The sequence below is a fragment of the Nilaparvata lugens genome, chromosome 14 (genome assembly GCF_014356525.2).
Source record: "Nilaparvata lugens isolate BPH chromosome 14, ASM1435652v1, whole genome shotgun sequence".
Classification (NCBI taxonomy): domain Eukaryota; kingdom Metazoa; phylum Arthropoda; class Insecta; order Hemiptera; family Delphacidae; genus Nilaparvata; species Nilaparvata lugens.
The window spans coordinates 22857161-22870654 of NC_052517.1; the positions used below are offsets into that span (position 1 = coordinate 22857161).

Sequence of the window (13494 nt, forward strand, 5' to 3'; positions counted from 1 at the left end):
AATAACAAATCATAACTATGAAAATATAATATGATTGGGAGAAGACAACAGGCATAACCTAAAACTGTCTTCTCCCAAATTTTTACAAATAAAAGTTTCAAAAAAGAATAAGGTTAAGATTTCACTTTTACTCTAAAAAGTCCAATTTCCACTTCAAAACTAATGACTAAACTAAAAATTTTGAATTTTGATATTTAAAAACTGATTAAAAACAAAAATATTTCACTCAAATCTCTACAAATTGGAAATTTTTGAGTAATTTTGCAAAATTTTGAGCTAAAAAAGAAACGCAACTTCACTATTAGCACAGCTGATGATAGCTGATATCAGCTGATACTTTTGCATATAGATTCTTAATTTACCCAGGATGGTTATAGGCATATTTCCAATTTTTCAAAATATTAGTAGGTCAAGTTCTTAATATTATGTCAAGTTTTAAAATGGACCCTAGCGGAGCACGAGTTAACTGCTAATCTATAATATAATAAAGGAAAGAACTGGCTTAAACAGGTAGGGGATAGGAAATTCACGAATGACGCATCATCACGTCTCAACTACTCAACTCATTAACTTCACATTTTGCATATAAATTGTAATTTACCGAGGATGGTTATAGGCATATTTTCAATTCTTCAAAATATTAGTAGGTCAAGTTTTTATTATGTCAAGTTTCAAAATAGACCCTTGCGAAGCACGGGTTACCTATTAGTAATATAACAAAGGAAAGAACTGGCTTCTACATGTAGGGGATAGGCTTCCTACATGTAGGAAATTCACGAATGACGCATCATCACGTCTCAACTACTCAACTCATTAACTTGACATTTTGCATATAAATTGTAATTTACCGAGGATGGTTATAGGCATATTTTCAATTCTTCAAAATATTAGTAGGTCAAGTTTTTATTATGTCAAGTTTCAAAATAGACCCTTGCGAAGCACGGGTTACCTATTAGTAATATAACAAAGGAAAGAACTGGCTTCTACATGTAGGGGATAGGCTTCCTACATGTAGGAAATTCACGAATGACGCATCATCACGTCTCAACTACTCAACTCATTAACTTCACATTTTGCATATAGATTCTTAATTTACCCAGGATGGTTATAGGCATATTTTCATTTCTTTAGAATATCATTAGGTCAGGTTTTGAGTTTCAGGAGGTTCAATTAATTGAGTTCAATTACATTAATTAAGTTTAATTACCTCGTTAGGTTTATTGAGCAGACAGAGTCCTCTTCCAGTTCTGAGCGCCATATTGTAATCATCCAAACTGCAGGCACTAAACTTATAGGGTTGAACATTTTCCAGTCCAACTATGGAGGGGTTCATTATACAGCCGTGCCAGTCATTGCATAAACAATCGGGTTCTGAAAGCACATAAAAGCATTATCAACCTAATATGATACAGTATCATTTCAACATGATACACCACACGGAAATTTGATACAAAACTTCCAAACTTTGAATGAATTCTACAAACTATGGCATATCTTCTTATACTATCTTTTCGCTACAGTATCAACACAATATGATACAGTATCATCACAACATGATACAGTATCATCTCGACTTGATACACCACACCGTAATTTGATACAAAACTTCCAAACTTTGAATGAATTCTACAACCTATGCCATATCTTTTTATGCTATCTTTTATCTGCAGTATCAACACAATATGATACAGTATCATCACAACATGATACAGTATCATCTCGACTTGATACACAACACCATAATTTGATACAAAACTTCCAAACTTTGAATGAATTCTACAATCTATGGCAAACCTTTTTATGATGTCTTTTATCTACAGTATCAACACAATATGATATAGTATCAACACAATATGATACAGTATCAACACAACATGATACAGTATCATCTCGACTTCATACACAACACCATAATTTGATACAAAACTTCCAAACTTTGAAAGAATTCTACAATCTATGGCAAACCTTTTTATGATGTCTTTTATCTACAGTATCAACACTATATGATACAGTATCAACACAACATGATACAGTATCATCTCAACTTGATACACAACACCATTATTTGATACAAAACTTCTAAGCTTGGAATGAATTCTACAAACTATGGGATATATTCTTATGCTATCTTTTCTTTACAGTATCAACACAATATGATACAGTATCACCACAACATTATACAGTATCATCTCAACCTGATACACAACACATAATTTGATATTATTATTATTATTACTGGTGTTCTGCCCTAGGGCAGGTGTAAACATGATTGCTCCTTCTCCATTCCTCTCTGTCCTGTGCGATTCTCTTCATCTTGGAGTACTTTCCCTCCTCACTGATATCATCCACCAACTTCACTCATTTTCGCCCCATAATTTGATAAGAAACTTCAAACTTTGAATGAATTCTACTAATTATGGAATATCTTCTTATGATAACTCTCCTGTACAGTATTAACACAATATGGCATACTTATCTTCTTATGCTATCTTTTCTTTACAGTATCAACACAATATGATACAATATCAACACAATATGATACAGTATCATCTCAACTTGATACACAACACCATAATTTGATATAACATTTTCAAACTTGGAATGAATTTCACAAACTATGGCATATCTTCTTATGCTATCTTTTCTCTACAGTATCAACACAATATGATACAATATCAACACAATATGATACAGTATCATCTCAACCTGATACACAACACCATAATTTGATAAAAAACTTCAAACTTTGAATGAATTCTACTAATTATGGAATATCTTCTTATGCTACCTTTTCTCCACAGTATCAACACAATGTGATACAGTATCAACACAATATGATACAGTATCAACACAACATGATACAGTATCATCTCAACCTTATACACAACACCATAATTTGATAAAAAACTTTAAACTTTGAATGAATTCTACTAATTATGGAATATCTTCTTATGCTACCTTTTCTCCACAGTATCAACACAATGTGATACAGTATCAAAACAATATGATACAGTTTCAACACAACATGATACAGTATCATTTCAGCTTGATACACAACACCATAATTTGATATAAAACTTCCAAACTTGAAATGAATTCCACAAACTATGGCATATCTTCTTATGCTATATTTTTTCTAATATTATTTTTTCAAACAAATTTTACTCACTATCATGAGCCATGCCGATATTATGGCCGATCATATGAGCCATGGTTCCGGCCAGTAGATGCAGTTCATAGGAGTTCACATCCACACTGAGACCAACTGACTTGGGAGTGCAAATAGATTGAGGAACGGCCATGCCCGCTTCCCCGCTAGCGAAGATTTCGCCACTGCAAACACAGAGAGAGAAAACATGATCAAACAGAACAGAAGGACAAGATAAATCTGAAAAAAATCACAGACTAAATTCAGAATTTTCATAAGCAGAGCCAAAAGTACCTATCAAATTCATTACAATATCGTCAGGAAATGATTCAACTTATGCCCAAGATCAGCGGTTTTTGAGCGTTTTCTAGGCCTCCTCAAGAACTTAGTGAAAGGACCCAGAAGAACGCCAGAGATCGGCCCAAGATCGGCAGTGTTTGAGCGTTTTTCCTGCGTATTCTAGGCCTCCTCAAGAATTTTATTTGGAAGGACTCCGAATCACGTGAAAGATAGGCTCAAGATCGGCGGTTTTTGGCGTTTTCTAGGCCTCCTCGAGAACCAAATTGAACGGACTTAGGATAACGCCAAATATAGGCCTAAGATCGGCGGTTTTACTGCGTGTTCCCAGCGTTTTCTCACATTTTTCAATGATAAACTGAGAGAAAATGCTTAAACTTGATACAGAATTTTAGCCAGGGTCTTGAAATTTTGTCCTGAGTGGGAATTATATTTAATGAAGCTTCTAATCAAGCCTCCTTTCAAGTTATGCTCATGATCGGCGGTTTTAGAGCGTTTTTCCTGCGTTTTCTAGTCCTTCTCAAGAACTAATCGAAAGGAACCAGAATATTGCCAGAGATAGGCTCAAGATAGGTGGTTTTTGAGCGGTTTTCCTGCGTTTTCTAGGTCTCCTAAAGAACTTATTGGGAGGAATAAGGATAACGCCAGAGATAGGCTCAATTCAGGCGGTTTCAGGGCGTTTTTCCTGCGTTTTCTAGGCCTCCTCAAGAACTGATTGGAAGGAATCAAAATAACGCCAGAGATAGGCTCAATACAGGCGGTTTTTGAGCGTTTTTCCTGCGTTTTCTAGATCTCCTCAAGAACTAAGTGAAAGGACTCAGAAGAACGCTAGAGATAGGCTCAATATAGGCGGTTATCGAGCGTTTTCTAGGATTTCTCTAGAACCAATTCAAAGGTCTCAGAATATCGTCAAAGATAGGCGGTTTTTGAGTGCTCTCCTGTGTTTTCCAGGCCTCCTCAAATACAATTGAAAGGACTCTGAATAACGCCGAAGATAGTCCCAAGATCGGCGGTTTTTGAGCGTTTTTCCTGCTTCTCCTAGGCCTTCTAGTGGTCAGATTACAGGGAATGCCTTAGTTTTCTCAAACAGATTGAGAGACAGAAATTTGGCTGTTCTTGCAAACCCTTCATGTGAAGCCTTCAAACGGTTTTACGATTACAGTGCTCCAAATTCCTTTAATAAGTTACCTCTACATATTACATCCACAGGCTCACTGATAACATTTTTGAAGAAATTGAAGCACTTTTTATTCAATTTTGATTTTGATGAGATTGAGGAGTTCTTTTTCACATGAATTATTTTTTTACATTCTTTTGGGAATTTCTACTACTGCTTCCTAGGGTTCTAACAATTTTTCTGTCTCAGGATTTTTATTTATCTATTTTTTTCATTAATATATTATGACTTTAGTTCATATATTAATATAAAAATGTATATGTCCTCAATTTCTTCTTAATTTATTTTCCTAGGATTTTATTATACCTTTTGGTTTCTATAAATAACTTCTGTAATGTTCACTCCTTTCAATTCATTTTCTGTGAATAGACAAAGATTTTCTGTTAATTTTTTTTTCGAGGCTTCTGTCTCTTGCAAAGGTCAAATAGTTTAATTTTCAGAGTAGGTAACTTCAACTCAGCTAATAGCATATGAAGTACCTTAATCATAACTCTGACGCTACATAATGTTTTTGTTAGTTTTTAATTATTTTCATTTATATAAATAGGATTAGAAGATAATATTATATTATGTATCTTAGTTTTTATTTTCTCAAAATTATTGTACTGATTTGTTAAGTTCATTTAATTTTGTTTGTAAATTGTCAGTGGTATGAATAAATTTCAATTTCAATTTCAATTTCAATTTCTCAAGAACTAATTGAAAGGACTCAGGATAACGCCAAAGATAGGCCCAATATACCAGCGTTTACAGTGTAGTTTCTAAGTGTTCCTCAGCGTATTTTAGAGGGCTTCATTTAGAGAGTAGTTTTTAAAACATTTTTCAAGCAAATTGATAGTTAAGGCTGTGCAAAGGCTAAAAATAAACTTTCTACTCCCGATATTTTCCAGAGTTCTTCGATTTGTCTCATCAGAGCTTTCATCAAAATTTAAAAAGTTTTCTCGGGAAAACATTTTTTTCCGATCATTACTTTTTGAGATATGAGCGCCTGAAGTTTGAATTTTTGAGACGGAACATTTCAAATTCGGTAAGAGGTAAATCCGTGAGATATAGAGGATGAATTCTTCATGGTATTGTTGATCTAGTGAAACAAAAATTTTCTGAAAATATCAATTTTTCAAAAAGTTATTCAATTTACCAAAAATAATTCAACTAAATGTTATTTTTGGTTATTTTTAGTAAATTGAATAACTGTCTTAAAAATTGATATGCTCAGGAAATTTTTATTTTACTAAAAAAAAAGTAAATTCGTATGGCTTTTGTTGGTGGGGAGTCCCTTGCGGGAAGGTCCCACCGCCTGAATATATAATTTAAGCCGTCAATGTGCCTTACGACTGTCATACTTCAGCCGGGACCGACAGTTTAACGTGCACATCCGATAACACGGGAGTGATCTAGTTAAAAAACTTTTGGTATTGAGAGGGCTTGAACCCGGGATCTCTATGCTGATACGCAAGCACTCTATCTACTAGACCATTTACTGTATCAACAATAACATGAAGAATCTATCCTATGAATCTCATGGATTTATCTCTTTGAAGTGAATGCTCTCAAACGAATTTGAAATGTTCTGTCCCAAAAATTTGAGCTTTAGGCGCTCATATCTCAAAAAGTTATGATCGGAAAAAACAATTTCTAAGAAAGCTTTTTCATTTTGATAGCTTGATGATACACAAATCGAGAAACTTTGAAAAATCTCATGGATTTATCTCTTTGAAATGAATGTTTTCAAACGAATTTGAAATGTTCTGTCACAAAAATTTGAACTTTAAGCGTTCATATCTCAAAAATTAATCATCGAAAAAATTTTTTTTCAAGAAAACTTTTTAATTTTGATAGCTTGATGATACACGAATCGAGGAACTTTGAAAAATATCGCGAGTAGAATGTTTATTTTCAGCCTTTGTACAGCCTTAACTATCAATTCGCTTGAAAAATGCTTTGAAAACTACTCTCTTAACGAAGCCCTCTAAGATACGCTGAGAAACGCTTAGAAACTATACTGTACGAGCGGGTATATCGGGCCTATCTTTGGCGATATTCTGAGTCCCTCTAAATAAGTTCTTGATGATGTCTGGAAAACGCAGGAAAAACGTTCAAAAATCGCCGATCTTGGGACTATCTTTGGCTTTATTCAGAGTCCTTTCAATTAGTTCTTGAGAAGGCCTGGTAAACGCAGGAAAAACGCTTAAAAACCGCCGATCTTTGACGTTATTCTGAGTCCTTTGAACTAGTTCTAGAAAAAGCCTAGAAAACGCTCAAAAACCGCCGATCTTGGGCCAAATCCTGGCGTTATTCTGAGTCCTCTAAATAAGTTTTTAAGAACGCCTGGAAAACGCAGGAAAAACGTTCAAAAATCGCCGATCTTGGGCCTATCTTCGGCGTTATTCAAAGTCCTTTCAATTGAATTGGAGGAGGCCTGGAAAACACAGGAGAGAACTCAAAAACCGCCTATCTTTGACGTTATTCTGAGTCCTTTGAACTAGTTCTAGGAAGAGCCTAGAAAACGCTCAAAAACCGCCGATCTTGGGCCTATCTTCGGCGTTATTCAGAGTCCTTTCAATTGGTTTTTGAGGAGGCCCAGAAAACGCAGGAAAAACGCTCAAAAACCGCCTGTATTGAGCCCATCTCTGGCGTTATTCTGGTTCCTTTCAATTAGTTCTTGAGAAGGCCTGGAAAACGCAGGAAAAACGCTTAAAAACCGCCGATCTTTGACGTTATTCTGAGTCCTTTGAACTAGTTCTAGAAAAAGCCTAGAAAACGCTCAAAATCTTGGCGTGATGTATCTATTTTATATTCTTATCTTATCTATCTATATTCTACTATTTCATCCTATTTCTACTAATTTATATTATTATATTATATTTGTATCATTACTCACGTCAACAGCTGTGTTGTGTCCTTATCAAATCTGAACAGATGTCGCTGAGTGTAGTCTTTAAAATTGAGTAGGGCAATGTTGATGTCCTGAGACTTGTCTATGACTGCCTGGTTGGAGCCCTGCCATGTCTCTATGTACACCACCGACACCCGGGTGTTCATAGTGCGAAAGTACTGCAAAAGAAGAGAGAAACATTAGAAAGGAGAAGGAGAAGAGATGAAAAAGGGAAGAAAACAGAAGGGAGGGAAGGGGAACATTGAGGGCGAGATGCAAGGAAAGGAAAATATCTTGGAAGAGAAGGAGAAGAGAAGAAAAGGTTAGGAGAGAGAAGGGGAAGGAACAGAAAGGATGGAAAAAGAGGAGGGAAAGAGAGAAAGGAAAGAGAGAAAAATGGGAGGAAAAGAGACCTGAAAGTAGAGAACATTGAGGGAGAGATGCAAGAAAAGGAAAATATCTGGGGAGAGAAGGAGGAGAGTAGGAAAAGGTTAGGAGAGAGAAGGGAATGGGAAGAAAAAGGGAAGAAAAAAAAGAAGGGAAAGAGATGCAAATAGGGATGAAAAACAGAAGGGAGAATGAGAGAACATTGAGGGAGAGATGCAAGAGAAGGAAAATATCTGGGAAGAGAAGGAGAAGAGAAGAGCAAGGTAAGAAGAGAAGGAAGGAAAAATAAACAGAAGGTAGAATGGGAGAACATTGAGAGAGAAATGCAATAAAAGGAAAATATTTGGGAAGAGAAGGAGAAGAGAAGAAAAAGGTTAGAAAAAAGAATGGAAAGGGGCAGAAAGGGAAGAAAAAAAGAAGGGAAAGAGATGCAAATAGGGATGAAAAACAGAAAGGAGAATGAGAGAACATTGAGGGAGAGATGCAAGAGAAGGAAAACATCTGGGAAGAGAAGGAGAAGAGAAGAGCAAGGTTAGAAGAGAGAAGGGAAAGGGTCATAAAGGGGCAGAAAGGGGAGGAAAAGAGAAAGGAAAGAGAGAAAAATGGAAGAGAAAGAGACGGGAAAGTGGAGAACATTGAGGGAGAGATGCAAAAAAGGTGAATATCTGGGAAGAGAAGAAGAAGAGAAGAAGAGAAGGAGATGAGAAGGAGAAGGGAAGGAGATGAGAAGGAGAAGGGAAGGAGATGAGAAGGAGAAGAGATGCAAAAAGGGAAGAAAACAGGAGAGAGAAGAGGAGAGAACATTGGGGGAGGGATGCAAAAAATGAAAAATATCTGGGAAGAGAAGGAGAAGAGTAGGAAAAGGTTAGGAGAGAGAAGGGAAAGGGGTAGAAAGGGAAGAAGAAGAGAAGGGGAAGAGAGAAAAATGGAAGAGAAAGAGACGGGAAAGTGGTGAACATTGAGGGAGAGATTCAAAAAAGGGAAATATCTGAAAAGAGAAGGAGTAGAGTGGGAAAAGAGTGGGAGAAGAGGAGGAGAAGAGAAGGAGATGAGAAGGAGAAGGGAAGGAGATGAGAAGGAGAAGAGAAGAAGAGAAGGAGATGAGTGTGTGGAGTCAGCATTTTTAACATTCATTTATATTCCATCCATCAATTAGAGGAAGAAGTCCTGGGGAGAGAACAATATGACCAAAACATTGGATTGATTGATTGAGTACTTTATTTATGTAGATTACAATATATACTGGCTTATACACTTATATACAATAGCTTACAATACAGCAACATTATAGATGAATTTACATGATATAGACTAAGAAAATAATTATTGAACTGTATATGATATGAAAAAGCAATTTTAATAACTATAGATAATATTGTAATGTATCTACATAAATTCGCGGAGCTTTGGACATATCAATGTCCATTCTTCGGAAACAATATTCAATATAAATCCTTCCCACTAACTCTCTACCAAGAGAGAGGGAGAGAGAGTGAGTGAAAAGGAAATAATAAAAAAGAGAGAGAGAGCGTGAGAGATGGAGTAAGAGAGAAAGAATAAGAAAGACGAAATATATTAATCAATTAGTATGCAATCACTTTTGGGGATTGGTTAGGACAGAAACTGCAATACTCGCAAAATACTCTATCAATTTAATTGAAGGGAGAAGTCCACATTTGGGATTCAATAGAGAAAAAACATAGGAATGGCTGACTCAGCACTGGTGTCAGAGTTTTTAGGTAGCACTTGATCAATTTCAGAGCCTGTCAGGGGATTTAACCACCGTTAGTCTTGACCACTGTTAGAGCAGCAATTATTAAATTAAATGTTGTGTTCTTCATGTCCCAGTCGTGAGTTCAAATCATTCCACAGGAATGATACACAACATGATACAGTATCAACACAATATGATACAGTATCATCTCAACTTGATACACAATACTATGATTTGATACATCTGCTTTGTGGAATTATAGACAAGGATAGCAACATCAATGTTAATCGAATACTGCTATTATAACGTGGACCTCACTAAAGGTGGAAATTCGATAGAGATACTATCCAAAATAGTATATTTCGCACCTAGAGCAGAAAATGAGATTTTTCTGGCTCGAAATCGGTTTTCAAATCCGAGGCCGTAGGCCGAGGACTACAAAATATTGAGAGCTGGAAAAACATGTTTGCCCGTGGTGCGAACGCTTTTTTTCGCCACACACAAAAATAAACAATATATATATATGTGAATAGTTGTTTTCTAAGCACTTCCGAGAGCAGAAGTGGAAGGTGATAGCTCTAGCAAATCTGAGGTGATCTGAATATCAGGATTGTCCAAGTATTTTTATTTTATTCTATTCTGATTTGTCTAAATAACCTAAAAGATGATGTTCAATTATGTGGGAGGTTGAGTTTATACTTTTTTATTCTTTTAAATGACAATAAGATGAAATTATTATAAATGTTTTAATAATTATTGAATAATGAAAACAAATAAAGAGAAGTTTTTTGATCAGCTGTTTTCATCACCTTTCTTAGTTCAATGTTAGCGGCTGGAAAGGGTATTATATTCCGGCCTAGGCCAGAAAGAAACCTGTTCTGACATCAGACGAGAGTCATCTGCAAACAAGGTCTTTCAGATCTACGTAGGGACTGGAAAACAGCTGCTTTATGTGCAGTGTGGTGAAAACTAATTTCTATCTGTGGATATAATTTATTGTTATGAGAATTTGAGAAATAATTTTTTACTCTTTATATTTGTTATTGTACTTACCAAATCAGCAATATTTGCTACTTGTATAGCATCATGTACCACCTCTAGACGGGTGCTCCCGTTTCGTTTCTCGAACTGGAATTGAGAGAAGAATTATTATAAAAAACTTATCATCATTATATCAAAAAATTATTGTATTATAATGTCATTATCATCAACTGTTATAATAACAACCCATCCACATAGAGAAAAAATGACAATAATGTTATATTTTCTTTGTGGTAGAAATCAGCTGTGTGTTTGTTTTTTGGTGTAAAAATTTTACAGATTCTTCAGAGTTCGGATTTTCTAATAGTTTGTAATAATTGATTTTTTTATAATAATTAATAATAATTAAATAATCATCATTTATGAATTCTCATCATTTAATAATGAATAATAGTTCTTTTCTATTAATAATTATTATTTGAACTGCAAGAAATGAGAAAAGTAGCAAATATACATTATAAAATTCGAATTTTGAGGTTGAATGATTACCGTTCGATATTCATATAAATAAAAATAATAAAAAACAACAATACTACAATAAATATTCTCTGTTGTCTATGTTATTTTTATAAATATTTTTCAGTTTACTTTGAGCATTTTTCTCGGTAATTTGAGCAAAAGTCTAAATTTCTGAATCGTGTAATTTTTAGCTGGATGAAACAAACTTAGGTACGATTCTTCCCGCTAGGTCGCGCGCTAGTCGGTTCAGCCATCTTGTCGTTTTCAGCCATCTTGCATCTCGGTTCAGCCAACAAGCTGTTGGCGTGTATTTTGAATGTGAATTTTTGGTTCCATCTGTATTTTTTCTGATTCTTGAATGAATAAAAATGAGAACTTTGGCTGAGAATTTTTAACTTTGATCGGATTATTAATTTTTTTAATGAATTAAGGTTCCTATTAATAACAGCATCACACACACACAAACATTTGATGGATTTCAGCCTCCATTTTACCAATAATTACCGACTTTTCATATTCAATGGTAACTGTAGGAAAAATTAAATGTGAAATATGTGCGCAAAGTTCCTCTGCTGCACTCAAGAAGCCATTCCTTCTTTCGGTAAACGTTTCTTTTGGTGCAGCAAACTGTAACTTTGCGCACTAGTTGCACAAATAACTATAAACAACTAAAAAGTATTTTCAAATTCCATAATCTCTGTATGTATTGGATTGTGAATTGCAGTGTGCAATTCAAATGCCGGTTGTACAAAAGCCAGTTAGATTTAAACCGTGATTAATTTCACAAGAGCCAATCAGAGGAGGCCTTCTCGATAAGACGGCTCCTGTGATTGGTTCTCGTGGAATTAATTAATCACGATTAAATTTGACCAGCTTTTGTGCAACCGGTACAAAATAGTCTTAGTAACAAAAATAACGTAACTACATGAACTAGAATTGAAATTAATAAAAGAACAATATTGAAACTTGAAGTATCCTTTATCATTTAAAATAGGAGTGGCCGTAGTCGAGTGGATTAAATGCTGGCTTTGTAATCCGAAGGCCGGGGTTCGAGTCCCAGCCCGGGCAAGATATTTTTCTCGGGCCACTCCCGTGTTTCGGATGGAAATTAAGCCGTCGGTCCCGGCTGCCTAAAAAGCAGTGGTTAGGTCATGTCAGAGGCCCTGAAATTGATCAGTTGCAACCTGAAAACTCTGACACCAGACCTGAGCCAGCCAGGTCACTCGATATTATTATTATTATTATTATTATTATTATTATTATATTATTATTATTATTATTATTATTATTATTACAACGACTTGTTTCGACGATAGGTCATTTAATATTTTAAATGATAAATGGTAAGTTACCACAAGTTTCAATATTTTTTTTATCAATTTATGAAAGAAGCCCATTGGAGTGAAGTTAGTGTTCTTACTAGAATTGATACCGTTCCAGGCTCAAGCCTGTGGTACTTTTCTGAAAGTTATGTTATGTTAAATGATTGAATAATTATTCAAATGAATGACTAAAATATTTAAATTTAAAAAATAAATTTCCACTCACCATAGCTTTATCGATGACCAGGGCAGTCTCAATATACTTAGTAGTCACACTGACATCTCTCCTCTCCCGTCTCCTCCTCGTCTCCTCACTAGTCCCATTCCTCCTCCTCCAGTACTCCTCCTCCTCCGCACTCCTCCTCCTCCTCCTCCTTGACATCTCCTCTGGACTCCTCCACCAACCCTCCTCCTCAGGATTTCTAGTTTTGTTCCGCCACATCTTCTCCTTGGAAGATCTGTTTCTATTTTTTTCTTTTTCTTTGGAAATTTTGTTTCTTTTTCTTTCTTCCTCCTTGGGATTTCGGCTTCGCCATCTCTTTTCCTCCTCACTGGGACTGGTTCCTCTGTTCCTCCTCGCCTCCCGTTTGCCCCTCGCCTGTGAGGAGGAGGATGAGGTGAATTGTAGACTTTGCGCTCCTACTCCTTCTCTGCCGCCCATACGCCACTCGTAGTTCCCCGTGTTGGCGCACCCTTTATTCGCCTTCGTCCTCGCTTCGAAGATGACATGCGGATGCTTCTGCTAACCGGAAACAGAGAGAGAGAATGAGAGAATTGGTGATAAATTAGGAGAGAATGGAAGAAACATTTTATAGACAAACATTGAACATTGAAAAAATTGACAATTTTTGAAAATATTTCGAAATCTTTACGAACATTCTTTGGGGAGGATGATTTTTCAGCGAGATGACGGGGGAGGAGGAGGAGGAGAAAGAGGAGAAGGGAAAGAAGGGGAAGAAGGAGAAGAGGGAGAAGAAGAAGAAGAAGATAGAGAACAAAACTAGTGCAATAATTAAGCAGACAGAGCATGTAATGCCAGCCTGATCGTGTCACTGATATCTCCAAAAATGCAAA

General features: G+C 35.7%; 1 protein-coding gene across 1 annotated transcript in view; it reads right to left on the minus strand.

The window, feature by feature from the left end:
- LOC111060576 (disintegrin and metalloproteinase domain-containing protein unc-71) overlaps positions 1-13159 on the minus strand; it is a gene marked incomplete at its 5' end in the record, with an annotated part of 47189 nt that extends 34030 nt beyond the window's left edge. The window contains 5 exon segments of the mRNA XM_039440424.1: positions 1208-1371; positions 3170-3333; positions 7504-7676; positions 10652-10726; positions 12647-13159. Coding sequence (XP_039296358.1) covers positions 1208-1371; positions 3170-3333; positions 7504-7676; positions 10652-10726; positions 12647-13159 — 1089 coding nt within the window.
- Between the last annotated feature and the right edge of the window lie 335 nt (positions 13160-13494).